This window comes from Ranitomeya imitator, chromosome 2 (assembly GCF_032444005.1).
Source record: "Ranitomeya imitator isolate aRanImi1 chromosome 2, aRanImi1.pri, whole genome shotgun sequence".
Taxonomy (NCBI): domain Eukaryota; kingdom Metazoa; phylum Chordata; class Amphibia; order Anura; family Dendrobatidae; genus Ranitomeya; species Ranitomeya imitator.
The window spans coordinates 460,427,678-460,441,783 of record NC_091283.1 but is presented as its reverse complement, the minus strand read 5'-3'; the positions used below and the strand labels follow the sequence as shown (position 1 = coordinate 460,441,783).

General features: G+C 42.6%; 1 protein-coding gene across 2 annotated transcripts in view; it reads left to right on the top strand.

Annotated features, from left to right (window-relative positions):
• CDH4 (cadherin 4) overlaps positions 1-14,106 on the top strand; it is a 1,112,924-nt gene that overhangs the window by 1,081,596 nt on the left and 17,222 nt on the right. For both annotated transcript variants that reach the window (XM_069751205.1, XM_069751206.1), the window contains 4 exons: positions 263-516; positions 9,525-9,667; positions 10,586-10,819; positions 12,181-12,414. In XM_069751205.1, the coding sequence (XP_069607306.1) occupies positions 263-516; positions 9,525-9,667; positions 10,586-10,819; positions 12,181-12,414 (865 nt within the window). The remainder of the gene's footprint in view (positions 1-262; positions 517-9,524; positions 9,668-10,585; positions 10,820-12,180; positions 12,415-14,106) is intronic.

Below are 14,106 nucleotides of genomic sequence, written 5' to 3'. Positions count from 1 at the left end.
AGCAAAACGTTAGAAAATATTAAATATTAATTAGCCAATTGCTCAACTTTGCATTTAGGAAGCAAATGTATAATAATAAATATAATTATGTGGTGCAAATGTGTATATAGCCTTTATTACTAATGTGAATGTACTACAAACTGAGCACAAACTAAGCTCCCTCAGCATTTCCAATGGCACTTATTTCCTAAAGAGTATATCCCATTTCCTGCAAATTACAAGCTCCTCTACCTGCTGGTAACTCCTGCCCCTTCTGTTTCAGCCGGTGGATTATGAAATGAACAAAGCTTTTTTACTAAATGTCATGGTGACAAATAAAGCGCCTCTGGCCAGCGGCATCCAGATGTCTCTACAGTCCACCTCTGCAGTGACCATTTCCATTATGGACGTCAATGAAGCCCCATATTTCCCCAACCGAAATGACCCCATCAGACAGCTGGAGGGGGAGCCCGCAGGGAGACTGCTGACTACATTCTCTGCTGTGGATCCAGACCGCTCCATGCAGCAAGCTCTGAGGTGGGTGACATACACATATTACGCAAACCTGAACCTGTAATATTTAACGCCATGTAGAGTTCGCACCCCTAGGAATCTCATTCCATTTTACATGTAAGAAATCTAAAAACACTGCCTATGACCAATAATAAACTAATAGTAAACTCTGTCTTCAGTGAATATAGATTTTCTCATTACTGAGATAGGAGATGACAGTTGGTGCTCATAAAGTTCTATGTATAACTGTAACTGTCGTTTCAGGAGAACTTGCAGAATGTCTGTGTCTGCCTTCAACTCCCCCTCCTCCAATTTTGAAAACACCATTTGTCATCTCTTGTCTCAGTAATAGGGAAATGTATCTTCACTGAATACAGATGAATTGAGAGTAAGGCTATGTTCAAACGTTCCGTTTTTGATGCATTTTTTTTTGCGGCAGGCAAAACCTGCTCTTTTGGCAGTAAGAAAATTGCTATATTTGTGTCTTGTGCGTGGTGATAGAGTTTAGTGCATAAAAAAATCTGATTGTATTTCATCAGGTTTTGGCTCAAAAAAAGCAGCAAAAAATGATACCTGCGTTTTTTAAGCTTTTTTTTGCACCACCCATTGCTTTCAATTGGTGAAATATGCTGAAAGAAGTGACATGCTCCAATCTGCAAAACCCAATATGCACTAAATACTGTGGACACAAAAACTATTTGTGTACCTGAGATTTCTAAAATCTCATAGACTTTGCTGGTACTGTAAAACACAGTGGAAAATTTGCATTAAAAAAAACACTGAAAAAATACAATATGTGAACAAAGCTTTAAAGATCAGTCCAGAAGGTGAAAGACGAAGATTTCTCAGCCAAGATATATAGCAAAGTTTCTTATTTTCATGTCTAATATTGATTTATGAAATAAAAATTAATACGGCAGTTACTCTAATTTTGTATGAAGAAATTCTGCAACGGCTCAGGTCTATATTGTACAGAATAACGCCTCGTATTATTAAGATTAGAATAGTTAGAAAACAACCATAGTTGTGCAACCTGTATGACAAGGGTTATTTTCGTGGCTGAGACTCAGCCAGGCACAGGAAGGTCAGGATTTGGAAACTGTAGAGTGGACTGTGCTACACTGTTTTTGGTATCTCCCATAGAAGTGAATGGGAGTTATAGAAACAGTGCAGTTCAGATTCTTATCTTAAGACAGATAGATATTCCTATATCTGCCATAAATGAGTAAATTAAGCTTTGGGACTCCAGCAAAACACAGTGAGAGTCATTATCCACAAATGGCCTGCCGATCAAAATTAGCCCAAGAGCACAGCGACGACTCATCCAAGAAGTCACAAAGACCCCACAACAACATCCAAACAACTGCAGGCCTCACATGCCTCAGTTAAGTCAGTGTCAATGACTCCAGCATAAGGCCGGTTTCACACGTCAGTTGCTCCGGTACGTGAGGTGACAGTTTCCTCACGTACCGGAGACACTGACTCACGTAGACACATTAAAATCAATGTGTCTCTGCACATGTCAGCGTGTTTTCATGGACTGTGTGTCCGTTTGAAAAACACAGAGACATGTCAGTGTTCGTGGGAGCGCACGTATTACACGGACCCATTAAAGTCAGTGGGTCCATGTAAAACACGTACCGCACACGGATGCTGTCTGTGTGCAGTCCGTGTGCCATGCAGGAGGCAGCGCTACAGTAAGCGCTGTCCCCCCAGCGTGGTGCTGAAGCCGCCATTCATTTCTTCTCTCCAGCAGCGTTCACTAGAGAGAAGATATGAAAAATATTTTTTTTTTTGGTGTCTAAAAAAAAGATTCCTGTCCCCAACCCCCTCCCACCCCCTGTGCGCCTCCCCCCCCCCCCCCCCCGCTGTTAATAAAATACTTACCCGGCTCCCTCGCTGCTTCTTCTCCTCGCCGCAGCTTCTCCTGTATGAGCGGTCACGCGGTGCCGTCCATTACAGTGGTGAATATGTGGCTCCACCTCCCATAGGGGTGGAGCCGCATATTCATCACTGTAATGGGCGACACCACTGTAGCGCTGTCTCCTGCATGGTGCGTGTGGTACCCAGTCGGCACACGGGGGGCACACGGATGCCGCACGTGTGCCACACTGATGTGCCACGTGAGCACACGGACAAATGGACACGGATAATTCCAGTACCGATTTTTCCTGTAACGGAATTATCTGGACGTGTGGGACAGGCCTAAGTAAAACAGTAACAGTAAAATATGGTGGTGGTAGTGTGTGAGTCTGGGTGTTATGACTTGAACCCATCAGCTCTTGTGCACCAGGCGGCAGCTCTTCTCTCTGAGCTATTCAGCTCGCTGGGCTGTTCTTTGCTAAACCAGATACTAGTACCTGTGTTGTTCCTGATGGTCTCCACCCCTAGTTCCTAATGGTCTCCACCTCGAGTTCCTGATTGTCTCCACCCAGAGTTCCTGATTGGCTCAACCCTGTGATCTAACGATTGAACACCCTACTTAAACCTTGCACTGGATTTCTGTCCTTGTGAGATTATTCAGCTCCCCCAAGCCTTTAGTCTAGCTTTTTTCCGCCTGCTGCTTATCCTCAAGATTCTACTGCTGCTACCATGTACCAACTCTGGCTATTTCCTGACTATGATTCCTGTTTATACTCCCAACTACACTGCTGCTCCGTGTACCAACCTTTGGCTATTCCCTGACCACGGTACCTGCTGGTGCTGCCCCTAGTGGTTGCAATATCACTACTCCAACTCCGGTCAGTCCATAACACTGAGGCTGTTTTGCTGCTTCAAGACCTGGAAGACTTGCTGTGTTAAATGGAACCATGAATTCTGCTGTCTGCCAATAAATCATGAAGGAGAGTGTCCAGCCATCTGTTCGTGACCTCAAGCTGTACCACACTTGGGTTATGCAGCAGGACAATGATCCAAAACACACCAGCAAGTCCACCTCTGGCTTAAGAAAAACAAAATTAAGACTTTGGAGTGGCTTAGTCAAACGCATGACCTTAATTCGATTGAAGTGTTTGACATAACCTTAAAAAGGCGGTTCACACTAGGAAACCCTCCAATGTGGCTGAATTACCACAATTCTGCAAAGATAAATAATGTAGGTAGTGGCGCTTGTATATGTAAACTAGATAGCAACAAATAAGACAACCACAAAGTTGTCAAAAAGACTATCTCAAACTAATATAAAATATTTGCACTTTAGCCAATTAACAAGACAGAAGGAACCAGTGGAAGGAATTGGGGTTAATTTTTTTTAATTTTGCCTGGTAAATGCGAATAAACCTGGCTAAATGACCCCAGATTTAAAAAAGTATTAAATGAGCAAGGCTATATATGTGTCATAAATGCACTCAAACCTTGAGTCACAAAAAGTGACTGCTAAAAAGTTCTAATAGTTCATACAATAGTAGCAAGACAAATTGAGTCCTGGCAAATTAAAAAAATAAAAATAAAATAATTCCTTCCACTGGTTCCTTCTATCTTTGTTAATTGGCTAAATTACAAATATTTTATATTAATTCTGCAAAGATGTGTGTGCCAAACTTTCTCCAGAGCGTTGTAAAAGACTCATTGTCACTTATCGCAAATGCTTAATTGCAGTTGTTGCTGCTCAGGGTGGCCCAACCAGTTATTAGGTTTATGGGGTTTTGGGATTTCTTTTTCACTTTGTCTAATATTTAAATTTGTTCTGAAACATTTAATTGTGACAAACATGTAAAAGAATAGGAAATCAGGAAAGGGGCAAACACTTTTTCACACAACTGTAGATTTGTAGCTTTTAAAAAATTCCAGCAGATGTGGTTGGAAAATCTACAGTAAGTGAATGTAAATGTCTGATAAACCTGTATCCATCCTAAGAGAAAAAAGTAACAAAGGCAATAATGAATATGAGTGTGAATTGGATGGACCAGGTGGTGTATTTTGCCATCAATCTTCTATGAGGTTGCAGGGAATTCGGCCAGTGCATTATTTCATTTATTAGCAGACATTGCCCCAGTGTCTTTGTTCTAATGATATCCTCTGGGTCTTCAAAGTGACGACCTTTCTGTCATAACGACGATTTGGAGCAGCCCGTCAGGCCGGCGTCTAAGATTTCAGAACATTGTTAAATTGTGTCAAGGTGCAGAGGCGATCAGCAAGCCTCCTGTATACCTCACTGTTATAATTCAGTCTCCAGGGGGTGACCAGGATAAAAGGGGGTCAACTACAGGAAGACGCAAGGGAAGCGTTGATGCTAACCCAGAATTCTGTTCCATGACGACTTTTTACCTTTTTTCTTTTTATTCATATTATGACTGTGAGAGAAAGCAGAGTCCAGCTGGTGTAAGCCCAATTACCCACTCTTCACTTGTGACATTTTTATAATCATTATGTGGTTCAGACACTTCACTCGGGGGCCTGGCCGGCTGACAGAGAAAATGATTATATTGACTCATGGAGGCTCCTTCCTATCGCTTCTGGACATATAATGAAGCCTTTAGAAAGACATTCCCAGTTAACGAGGCAATTTCTTCTTATTTGTTCCAGGTTGTATCGCCGATACTGTCACAAGGTGTTTCGTTCTCTTTTGTGGTTGTTTTTTTCTATGTTTGAAATACTCGCCCCTTTCCTCATTGTTTTTTTTTTTTTTTTGTGAAACTGACTTCTGGAAGTTGTCATATTCAAACAAAAAATCTTATCTTTGAGAAGTCGTTTAGGTGCAAAGGAATTTTTGCCATAGCAAAGCACTAGTATGCCCAACAGCCAAAATGTGCCCAAATTACCAAAACCTGGTATGAGGGGAGATCTTTTTTTTGTCATCTTTTCTACACTGATCTCCAGTTTGAATTTTAATGGAAAATTCATTTAGGACTAAAAGGCCCCAATGTTGCATCTGTCAGTGGCCGCAGACTCAAAAGGGTTACCTCGGACAGACTGGGCACAAGCCATTCCATCAGGCAGATTCCAACCTTCACTCTTTAACTCCAGTATGGGGATCTGGTCTTACAAATGGGTCCAGTGGATTGCCTCCATGGAAGGGCTGCCATCTGCAAACCAGGGTCAGGAAGGGTCACTAAACAGGGTCAAAGCCAAGAGGTCACGTCACAAACAGAATCGTAAAACAGTAGAATAGTCAAAATTCACAAAGATAACAGGAATCAGGAAAACACGACACAATGACAGTAGCACAAGTCAGATAGCAAAACTAAGAGTGGCAGAAGAATGGGTGGGTGTTAATATCATCAAGACGGCAGAAATAAGCAGCACATGCTGCTCCAGCTCTTATACCCCTTCTACCCTCCTTCCCTCTTTAAACTCTGGCCTTTAAAGGGACCATGGTACATCAGTTAGAAAAATGAACACATTCAAATTATTTAACCCCTTTTATGCCTCTTCATGAATCTGGACCGCTAGATGAGTGGCATGCAACTCTGTGTGCATCTAGCTACAAATCCTACTCCAGCCCCTGGTGGAAAAAGATTTCTGACTTAATTACGCTCCCGTAACTCCCCACCACCACCCATATTGGCGGAGCTTTGAGAATCTGGCCCAAAGTTGCAAAATGTAACCCAAGCACCGAGTAGTGCCTACATTTTTTGACTTTTCAAAGCTTTTGTGCCAGAATTCAGGGTGAAAGCTTGATGAATGGGGCCCATGTGTATAAGGGATTGTCAGAGACAGCTGTTGGTTATCCTAAGTGTAAGGGTGAACTAAGGCCTCATAGCTATGACCAAAGTCATGTAGAAGAAGTTGTATGGATGAGTACAGATTTCCTGAAATTCCGGACCATAACATCACATTTGATGGCGCACGTTATCCTTTTTCTGTGTGAAATCTGTGTTTGAGCTTGGTAAAACTTGGAGGTGTGCATGAGGCCTAACCTGAATACATGTATTGCCTTTTCCATTCCCTCTGTCACTTTACTTCGTATAATGACACATAACAATTTTGGCTGAAGAACAAACCAATATTTGCATTTTCAGTACAGTCAACACACAGTCCTTTTTTTCCTAATAAATGTGAATTATTCCTTCAGGAAACTAAAATAATGAGCTTACCATGGCTGAGACTCCACCGTAACTAAACACATGATGACCGTCCAACTGAGACTTATCAAAATCACACTTCTCAGTTACACAGACCAATAATCCCTAAATATCCCAACAATCTGTACCTTTATTAGGCTACTTTCACACTAGTGTTAACTGCAATCCATCACAATGCGTCGTTTTGCAGAAAAAACGCATCCTGCAAAAGTGCTTGCAGGATGCGTTTTTTCCCCCATAGACTTGTATTGACGACGCATTGCAACGGATAGTCACAAGTCGCATCCGTCGTGCGATGGATGCGTCGTGCTTTGGCGGACCGTCGGGAGCAAAAAACGCTACATGTAACATTTTTTGCTCCTGACGGACCGCTTTTTCCGACCGCGCATGCGTGGCCGGAACTCCGCCCCCACCTCCCCGCACCTCACAATGGGGCAGCGGATGCGCCGGAGAAATGCATCCGCTGCCTCCGTTGTGCAGTGCGTTAAACGCTAGCGTCGGAATCTCTCCCCGACGCATTGCGACGGGGAGATTCCGACGCTAGTGTGAAAGTAGCCTTATACTTTCATTGGTCATGGGCTCTTATAGCTCCACCAACCTAATATTTGGCCAAAACCAGGAGTTGCTTCAAAACACAGAACAGGATTGAATCAATTATAGTTTTCTCTGTATCTTCTGCTTCTGATTTTGGCTTACAAAAACAGAAATAATTACATGTGAATTTAGCCCTATAACCAAATAATGCTGCAGAGATATAATGACATTTGAGCCTATGTGCTACTTTATCATATTTTTATCCTCTTTTCATTACTGAATATTTCGATATATGACATACACACTGATTAGGTTAAAAAAAGGATCATACACAGCTGTAAACAGGGATTTAACCAAAATAGTGCACTCAGCTTAAAGGGAGTGTATCATCAGAAAATGACCTATTGATTGAATTGGGTTTTTGCGTTACCTGTATTTTAAAAAAAAATAATTGTTGACAATGTTTTTTTTTTTTTAATTATCTTTATTAAAAAAAAATCTTGCCATTTTTAGACTGGCCAGTAGGGCTTTTTTTGGAAATCACACTTCTTGCTCTTTCAGGAAGAGTTTTTAGTAGTCTCACTATCATCAGAGGCAGGATTACAATGACAGGTAACACCTCTATACGCAGCTGATTACACAGGATCCATCAATCACAATAAGCGATGTCACAGCTGCCCCTGCCCTCCTCCCTTCACAATGACCTGTGCACACGCTCACTTGACACTTCAATACAAAAGTTAGGGTGGGTATTTGACTGTTGTGGCTACGTACATGTGTTATTTTCTGAAACAATATGAAATTAAAGATTTAAAAAGCTTTAGAGTCCAGTGTGTAAAGAAAGTGTAATTTGATTGCTCACTGAAGACAGATGTTTAGACAAATTTGAGGATTTTTTTTTAGAGTGATTGATCAGTGCAGGAGAGATTAAGTGACCGATAACTGGAGAAAGTTTCTTATTTTCACTTGCACTGTTCATTTATGAAAAAATAAATAAAAGTGTGGTTGTTATTTAGTGGTCTGAAGCTCAAATGAGAGAATATGAAGGGGCTGGCTGCTAATTTTTTATTGATAGCCTATCCTTAGAATCGGACATCAATATGTAATCAGTGAAGGTGCGACACCCTATACCCCCGCTGATCAGCTGTCCAGCGAAGGCCTTAAGTCAGCGGTGTCAAACTGCATTCCTCGAGGGCCGCAAACCATGCGTGTTTTCAAGATTTCCTTAGCTTTGCACAAGGTGCTGGAATCATTATGTGTTTAGGTGATTAAATTATCACCTGCGCAGTACAAGGAAATCCTGAAAACATGACCTGTTTGCAGCCCATGAGGAATGCAGTTTGACACCCCTGCCGTAAGTTCTTGGATGCTGTCGGAAAACAAAGCTCTTTTATTTCTATAGTGGCTGCTGCCGGGCACTGCAGATACACCACTTATTGAAATGAACAGGGGGTGAATCCTATAGTTTTGCTGTATTCCGAGCATCATCTGAGAACTTCCGGCCATCGCTGGGACAACTGATCGGCGGGAGTGACTGGTGTCGCGCCCCTGCCACACGGCTATTGATGCCTAAGGATAGGCCATCAATAAATAGCAGCCAACCTCTTTACGTAAGATTATCACACACAACGAGTCTCCGTATCCATCCAAACAAGTTGGATATACTATTTTCCATGCCTGTGTGCTTAGAAAACAAGGTTTTGCTGTTGACTGTATTTTTATTATTTTCCGAATTCATGCATCCTATGACACTTGCTGTCCCATACATAGCCGTAATACAACGGGATATTATTTTGCACGATGGCGTAAAATATTGTAAGACTTTTGAGAATGGGAAGACTTTACATCTTTGTCCTTAATGGTATCTACCTGATATAATGAAAAATAAACTCCAGCTGCACTGTATAGTCCCACCCCATAGAGAAGCAGATGATACACTGTGCAATTTACTTGGAGAATCAGGTAAAGTAATTGAAGAAAACATGGAGAAACTCCTCACCCTTTATCCTTGGCGTGTTCTTTCCTTTGTTGCCCTCCATGGCAGGTAATGAACACTGCACACCGCTCCGGAGCCTATTCATACAGTATCTCAGCGTACCTGTTCAGGTCAATCTTAAAAGAAAATTGGTTCCATCTGTTACCATGGGTTGTTTTAATGAGTTCGGGAGACTGCTTTAGTGAAACCTTCTGAAGTTCTAAAAGCTGAGCCTTTTGGGCTGGCTCCATCTCAATATAAAATCTTGGGCACCATCCAACCATGCTCAGATTCAATTGTAGCCGGAGAAAAACCACTTTGCATTGACCAATGTCTTTCCCTAGGCGCCCAGCAGCAGAACGCACGGCTCACAATTGGCAGCCAAAGTTGTTTTAAGTGGAGCTGTTCGGATTGATGACAGTAGACCTGCAGGCTGGAGAAGTAAACGGTATACTCTTTGTTTTCTGTTCTTATTTTGTTTTATCCTGTTTCCTCTTCAGATACACCAAATTGCACGATCCTGCAAACTGGCTCGCTATCAATACCACAAATGGGCAGGTGTTTACTACAGCCGTGTTGGATCGTGAATCCCCCTTTGTTAAAGATGACATCTATCAGGCCAAATTCCTGGCCACTGACAATGGTGAGTTCCATTACGGCAGTGAGGTCAGATCTATATGAACCAACATCATTTATATTCCAAGTGGGTCAGATGGTGCATGTTAGGGCTTGCCAACATGAGTGTATGACTCGGCGAGTGCTATGGATAGCACTCAAACAAGCGTGATGGTATAGGGCAGTGTTTAATCAGTAACAAAAGATGCAGAATGCTGCGAGTTGGCTGCGCAAATTGGATCACACTCACCCATTCATGTCTACGCAGGCAAATCATCGGACTGCACTCCGATTACCACAGACTCACACAATGGAGAAGATGGAGAAACCTTGTTCTCCATCATCTCCGCACCTGTTCCGGCGATTCTCACAGAATGAGAATCGTATCACACTAAGCTGACACTGAGCAAACTCGGATCAGAACATAATCTGATTCTCACGCATAAGAGAATCAACGCTTGTGTGGCCCCGGCATAACTTATATAACAAAGTAGATGTTCCTTGTCCAGAATTGGCAGCTCTTAGTATTTGGTTGCGGAATGATGATAATCATGGGTATCTGGAAGTTTTACAAAAGACGTCATCGTGTAACATGCAAAGGTTTTAGGATGTGACTGCAAATAAAATGAACAGGGGTGGTATGATAATAAAATCCAAGATATGCACACTATGACCGGGTCACTTCAATATGGCTGCCTCTTTTATGTCATCCACATGCAGTTTTGCACAACTTTACACCCCGTTCTGATAAGTATCTCATATTGGGAGTTGGTGGGGGGCTCCGTACGTTCTCCTGCAGCGCCCCCTACTGGAATGGGTGATAAGATATGATTTCCATAATATCCTTAGTACCTGTCACTAAGTGGAGAACTTAATTTACGTTGTGAACTAGCCAAAGAAAAAGAAAAAAAGATGTAACGCTTGTATTTTTTCTTCCTGCTCATAGGAGTGCCCCCTGCTAGTGGCACTGGCACACTGCAAATACAGCTCATTGACATTAATGACAACGCCCCTGAACTGCTCCCCAAAGAGGCCCAGATTTGTGAGAGGTTCAACTCCCGTGGTATAAACATCACCGCTACAGATGTGGATCGCAAGCCCAGCGGGGACCCATTTGTTTTTGAACTTCAAACTGTTCCTTCCACCATAAGAAGAAACTGGACTATCAGCAGAATAAATGGTGAGTTGTGGAGGTTGTCACAGAGGTTACCTTCCAAAGGTTGACAATATGTCAGTGGAAATACGTATCTCACTGGGTGTCTAACTGGTGAGATCCGCAGTGATCCCAAGGACCGGGTTCTGCTGGAGAATGGGGAGTGCAGCGCTCCCAGAAATAATTGGTGGCAGAAGTGTTAGGTGAGGACTTTTTCAAGCAGTTTTTCCTTGGAGCAGTGTTGCTGCTCTTTGCACCAAATTTATCAAAGTGTCACACTTTTGAGATTTCTCTTTTCCGTCCGGAGTGAATGTGCACATCTTTTATAGCTTTAAAAACATTTCTAAAACGGACCTTCATTTGCATAACTAACCACGTCCACTTTTTTAAAGACTCCAGATTTATGCACAAAAAGGTGAAAAGTCTTTGCACAAAGCATTGCACATAACTAATGAATGGAGTGAAGGTTAAACAGGCCCACCCGTGCTCCATCGTGGGTCTGCAGAGCCCCGTTATTGTGGTTCCAGACCAATGATCTTGGGATTGCTGGGGGTAACAGTAGTTAGGAACCCAAGCAATCAATAGGTCTTCCCCTATCCTATTGATATGGAATAAGTTGAAATTCTAAGAATAAAGATTTAATAATGTTACCCAATCTTGGAAGAGAAGGGTGGCGGGAAAGGTACAATAAGGCAGCTACTTTTTTGGCATTAGTTGTTGAAAAGCTGCTGCAGGAGTGACTGGCATCTAAGGCTACTTTCACACTAGTGTCGGATTCGGCCCGTCGCATTGCGTCGGGCCGAGATTCCGACGCTAGCGTTTGTTGTGCCGCACAACGGAGGCAGCGGATGCATTTCTCCGGTGCATCCACTGCCCCATTGTGAGGTGCGGGGAGGTGGGGGCGGAGTTCCGGCCCGCATGCGCGGTCGGAAAAAGCGGTCCGTCGGCTGCAAAAAACGTTACATTTAACGTTTTTTGCTCCCGGCGGTACGCCACAACACGGCGCAACCGTCGCAAGACGGTTGCGACGTGTGTCAATACGTCGCAATGCGTCGGTAATGTAACTCTATGGGGCAAAAACGCATCCTGCAAACAACTTTGCAGGATGCGTTTTTTCCCCTAAACGACGCATTGCGACGTATTAAAAAAAAACGCCAGTGTGAAAGTAGCCTAATAAGGCAAGGGATTCGGATGCAAAAATGGCAACACAGTGAAATAAGAAAATGCCAGTACTACTTGTGGTTTACTGACACATGGCGATAATTTGGTAATATTTCTATTGGTGTTCCTAGTGGGTACAGTACCTCGCATTAGTTATATATGGGGAAGAAATCTTTCAACAAGAAAGTCTTGTGTGTTGTTCTGCTACCATCTTGTGGTAATTTCAGGTAACTACGCACGCCTCAGCCTTCAGATTGGATATTTGGAATCGGGAGTGTACGAGGTCCCCATCATTGTGACAGACTCGGGGAACCCACCCTTGTACAACAAGTCTGTCATCAGGGTCAAGGTCTGCCCCTGCGATGAGAATGGAGACTGTACGACTATTGGAGCGGTGGCTGCCACCAGGCTGGGCACAGGAGCAATTATCGCCATACTCATCTGTATTATTATCCTACTATGTAAGTACAAATAACATGCTCTGGCTTCATTTCATTTTGGGGTGACTGAGGAAACAACATCCTTGTAAGGTCATTCTCCCAGGCAATAACGTCCTGGGATGCGAGGTGGATTCACACGTGCTGTCATTTTTTGGTCATCAAGTTGATTTTCATGCAGATTTTCTGTGGTTTTAACCATTAAAAACACCAACAAAAGAGACGTGAACAGGACCAAAATAGTAGTAAATAAAAGTAGATCCTATCCTAGTATATATTAACAAAGGGGGTTAAAAATGGTTACCAAAAAAGGTTTTAAAACATGGAGGCACACATGGGTAGAGAGTACACAGTCTGGGATATCACTCATTGCAAAGCAAGTCTTCCTCAGAAATTAGCTTGTTGGCTGATTCAGCAGACTTATCCATGGCGTCTGTGAATCCACCCTAAGATTAAAAAATGAACAGAAAATCAGAACGTAAACTGATAAAGTGAAGTGATGATGATCTTCTGAAGTATCATCTTGAGATAATCAGGCTCTAAATTAATTTCAGCCTCAGGTGGCCAAAACACAAGGGTTCTCTGGGAAAGAGGATCTTTTATATAATTTGTTATATAGGTAATATGATGGACGATCAATCTTTGCTTTGTGTTAGACACTACATACTATCTCGGAGGAGGGGGATCCCAATAGTCAATTAAAGAAGCCCTCCCCCCATAAAAGTGTTTATCTTAATATATTGCAGTAATCATATTATATAGCACTGTGCACTTACAATTGCCCATTTTACCTTTCTCCCCTGTTAATGCTTTTCTTTTCTCTGATCTATGTAGAAACAGTCCTTTTTTCATGCATGAGATATCCCCCTCTTCAACTCCAGACTCCAGCTCCCCCCTGCCAGGGACTTTTGCATGACTCATGCAGGGAAAATTGACCTCCTGTTTCTACATAGAGCTTAGAAGGATTCAGCTAGTCAGATTATAATCACGTGATCTAATAGAGCTAATGGAAAAGAGAAGAATTAACTGGGTAGAAAGACAAAATGAGCAATTGTAAGTACACAGTGTTAATGTAATGGGAGTGATTCTTTTAAAGTGACCTCTTCAAACAACACAACTAGCATTCTGATAAACCTAGCATGTATTACATAGCTGTCTATTCATTCAGCTTCTTGGGGTGATAATAACTGAGTGTCGGATGGTACAGTACATGATATTGAAAAAAAAAAACGAAATCATGGGTATACATAAGAACCATTCTCCCCAAAAGGAGAGGACAACTCCCCACTTGGCAGGTACGGTAGTTGGACACACTGCAATCATATGCTCTTTGGGGTAAGTCTATTCTCAGAGGGATTTCTTAAACCTATAATTAGTTTTGTATCTTTCTGTTCTATGTGAGCTCGTTATTTATTTCCTACTTACATAAGGTCATATGATTTCTTCGTTCAGCCATGGTGTAAATGAAAGTTATCTCCGGTCCATTGCTGAGACCTTGAGCAATCCCGAGATCATGGCTGTGCAATTGTTAGATGCCCGAGGGTGGTAGTTGTGGGCAAGCTGGAGTTCCTGCATGCTCTGGCACCCTACAGAAAAATCGTGTCCCTTTCCCAGTGTGCTGTTAGGTGTGGGGTGCATCGCACTCACTTGTGGGCCATAGGCCTCTGCTGACTCCAGGCTTCCATCTTCAGGAACCGCCACACACAATCCAGGGGA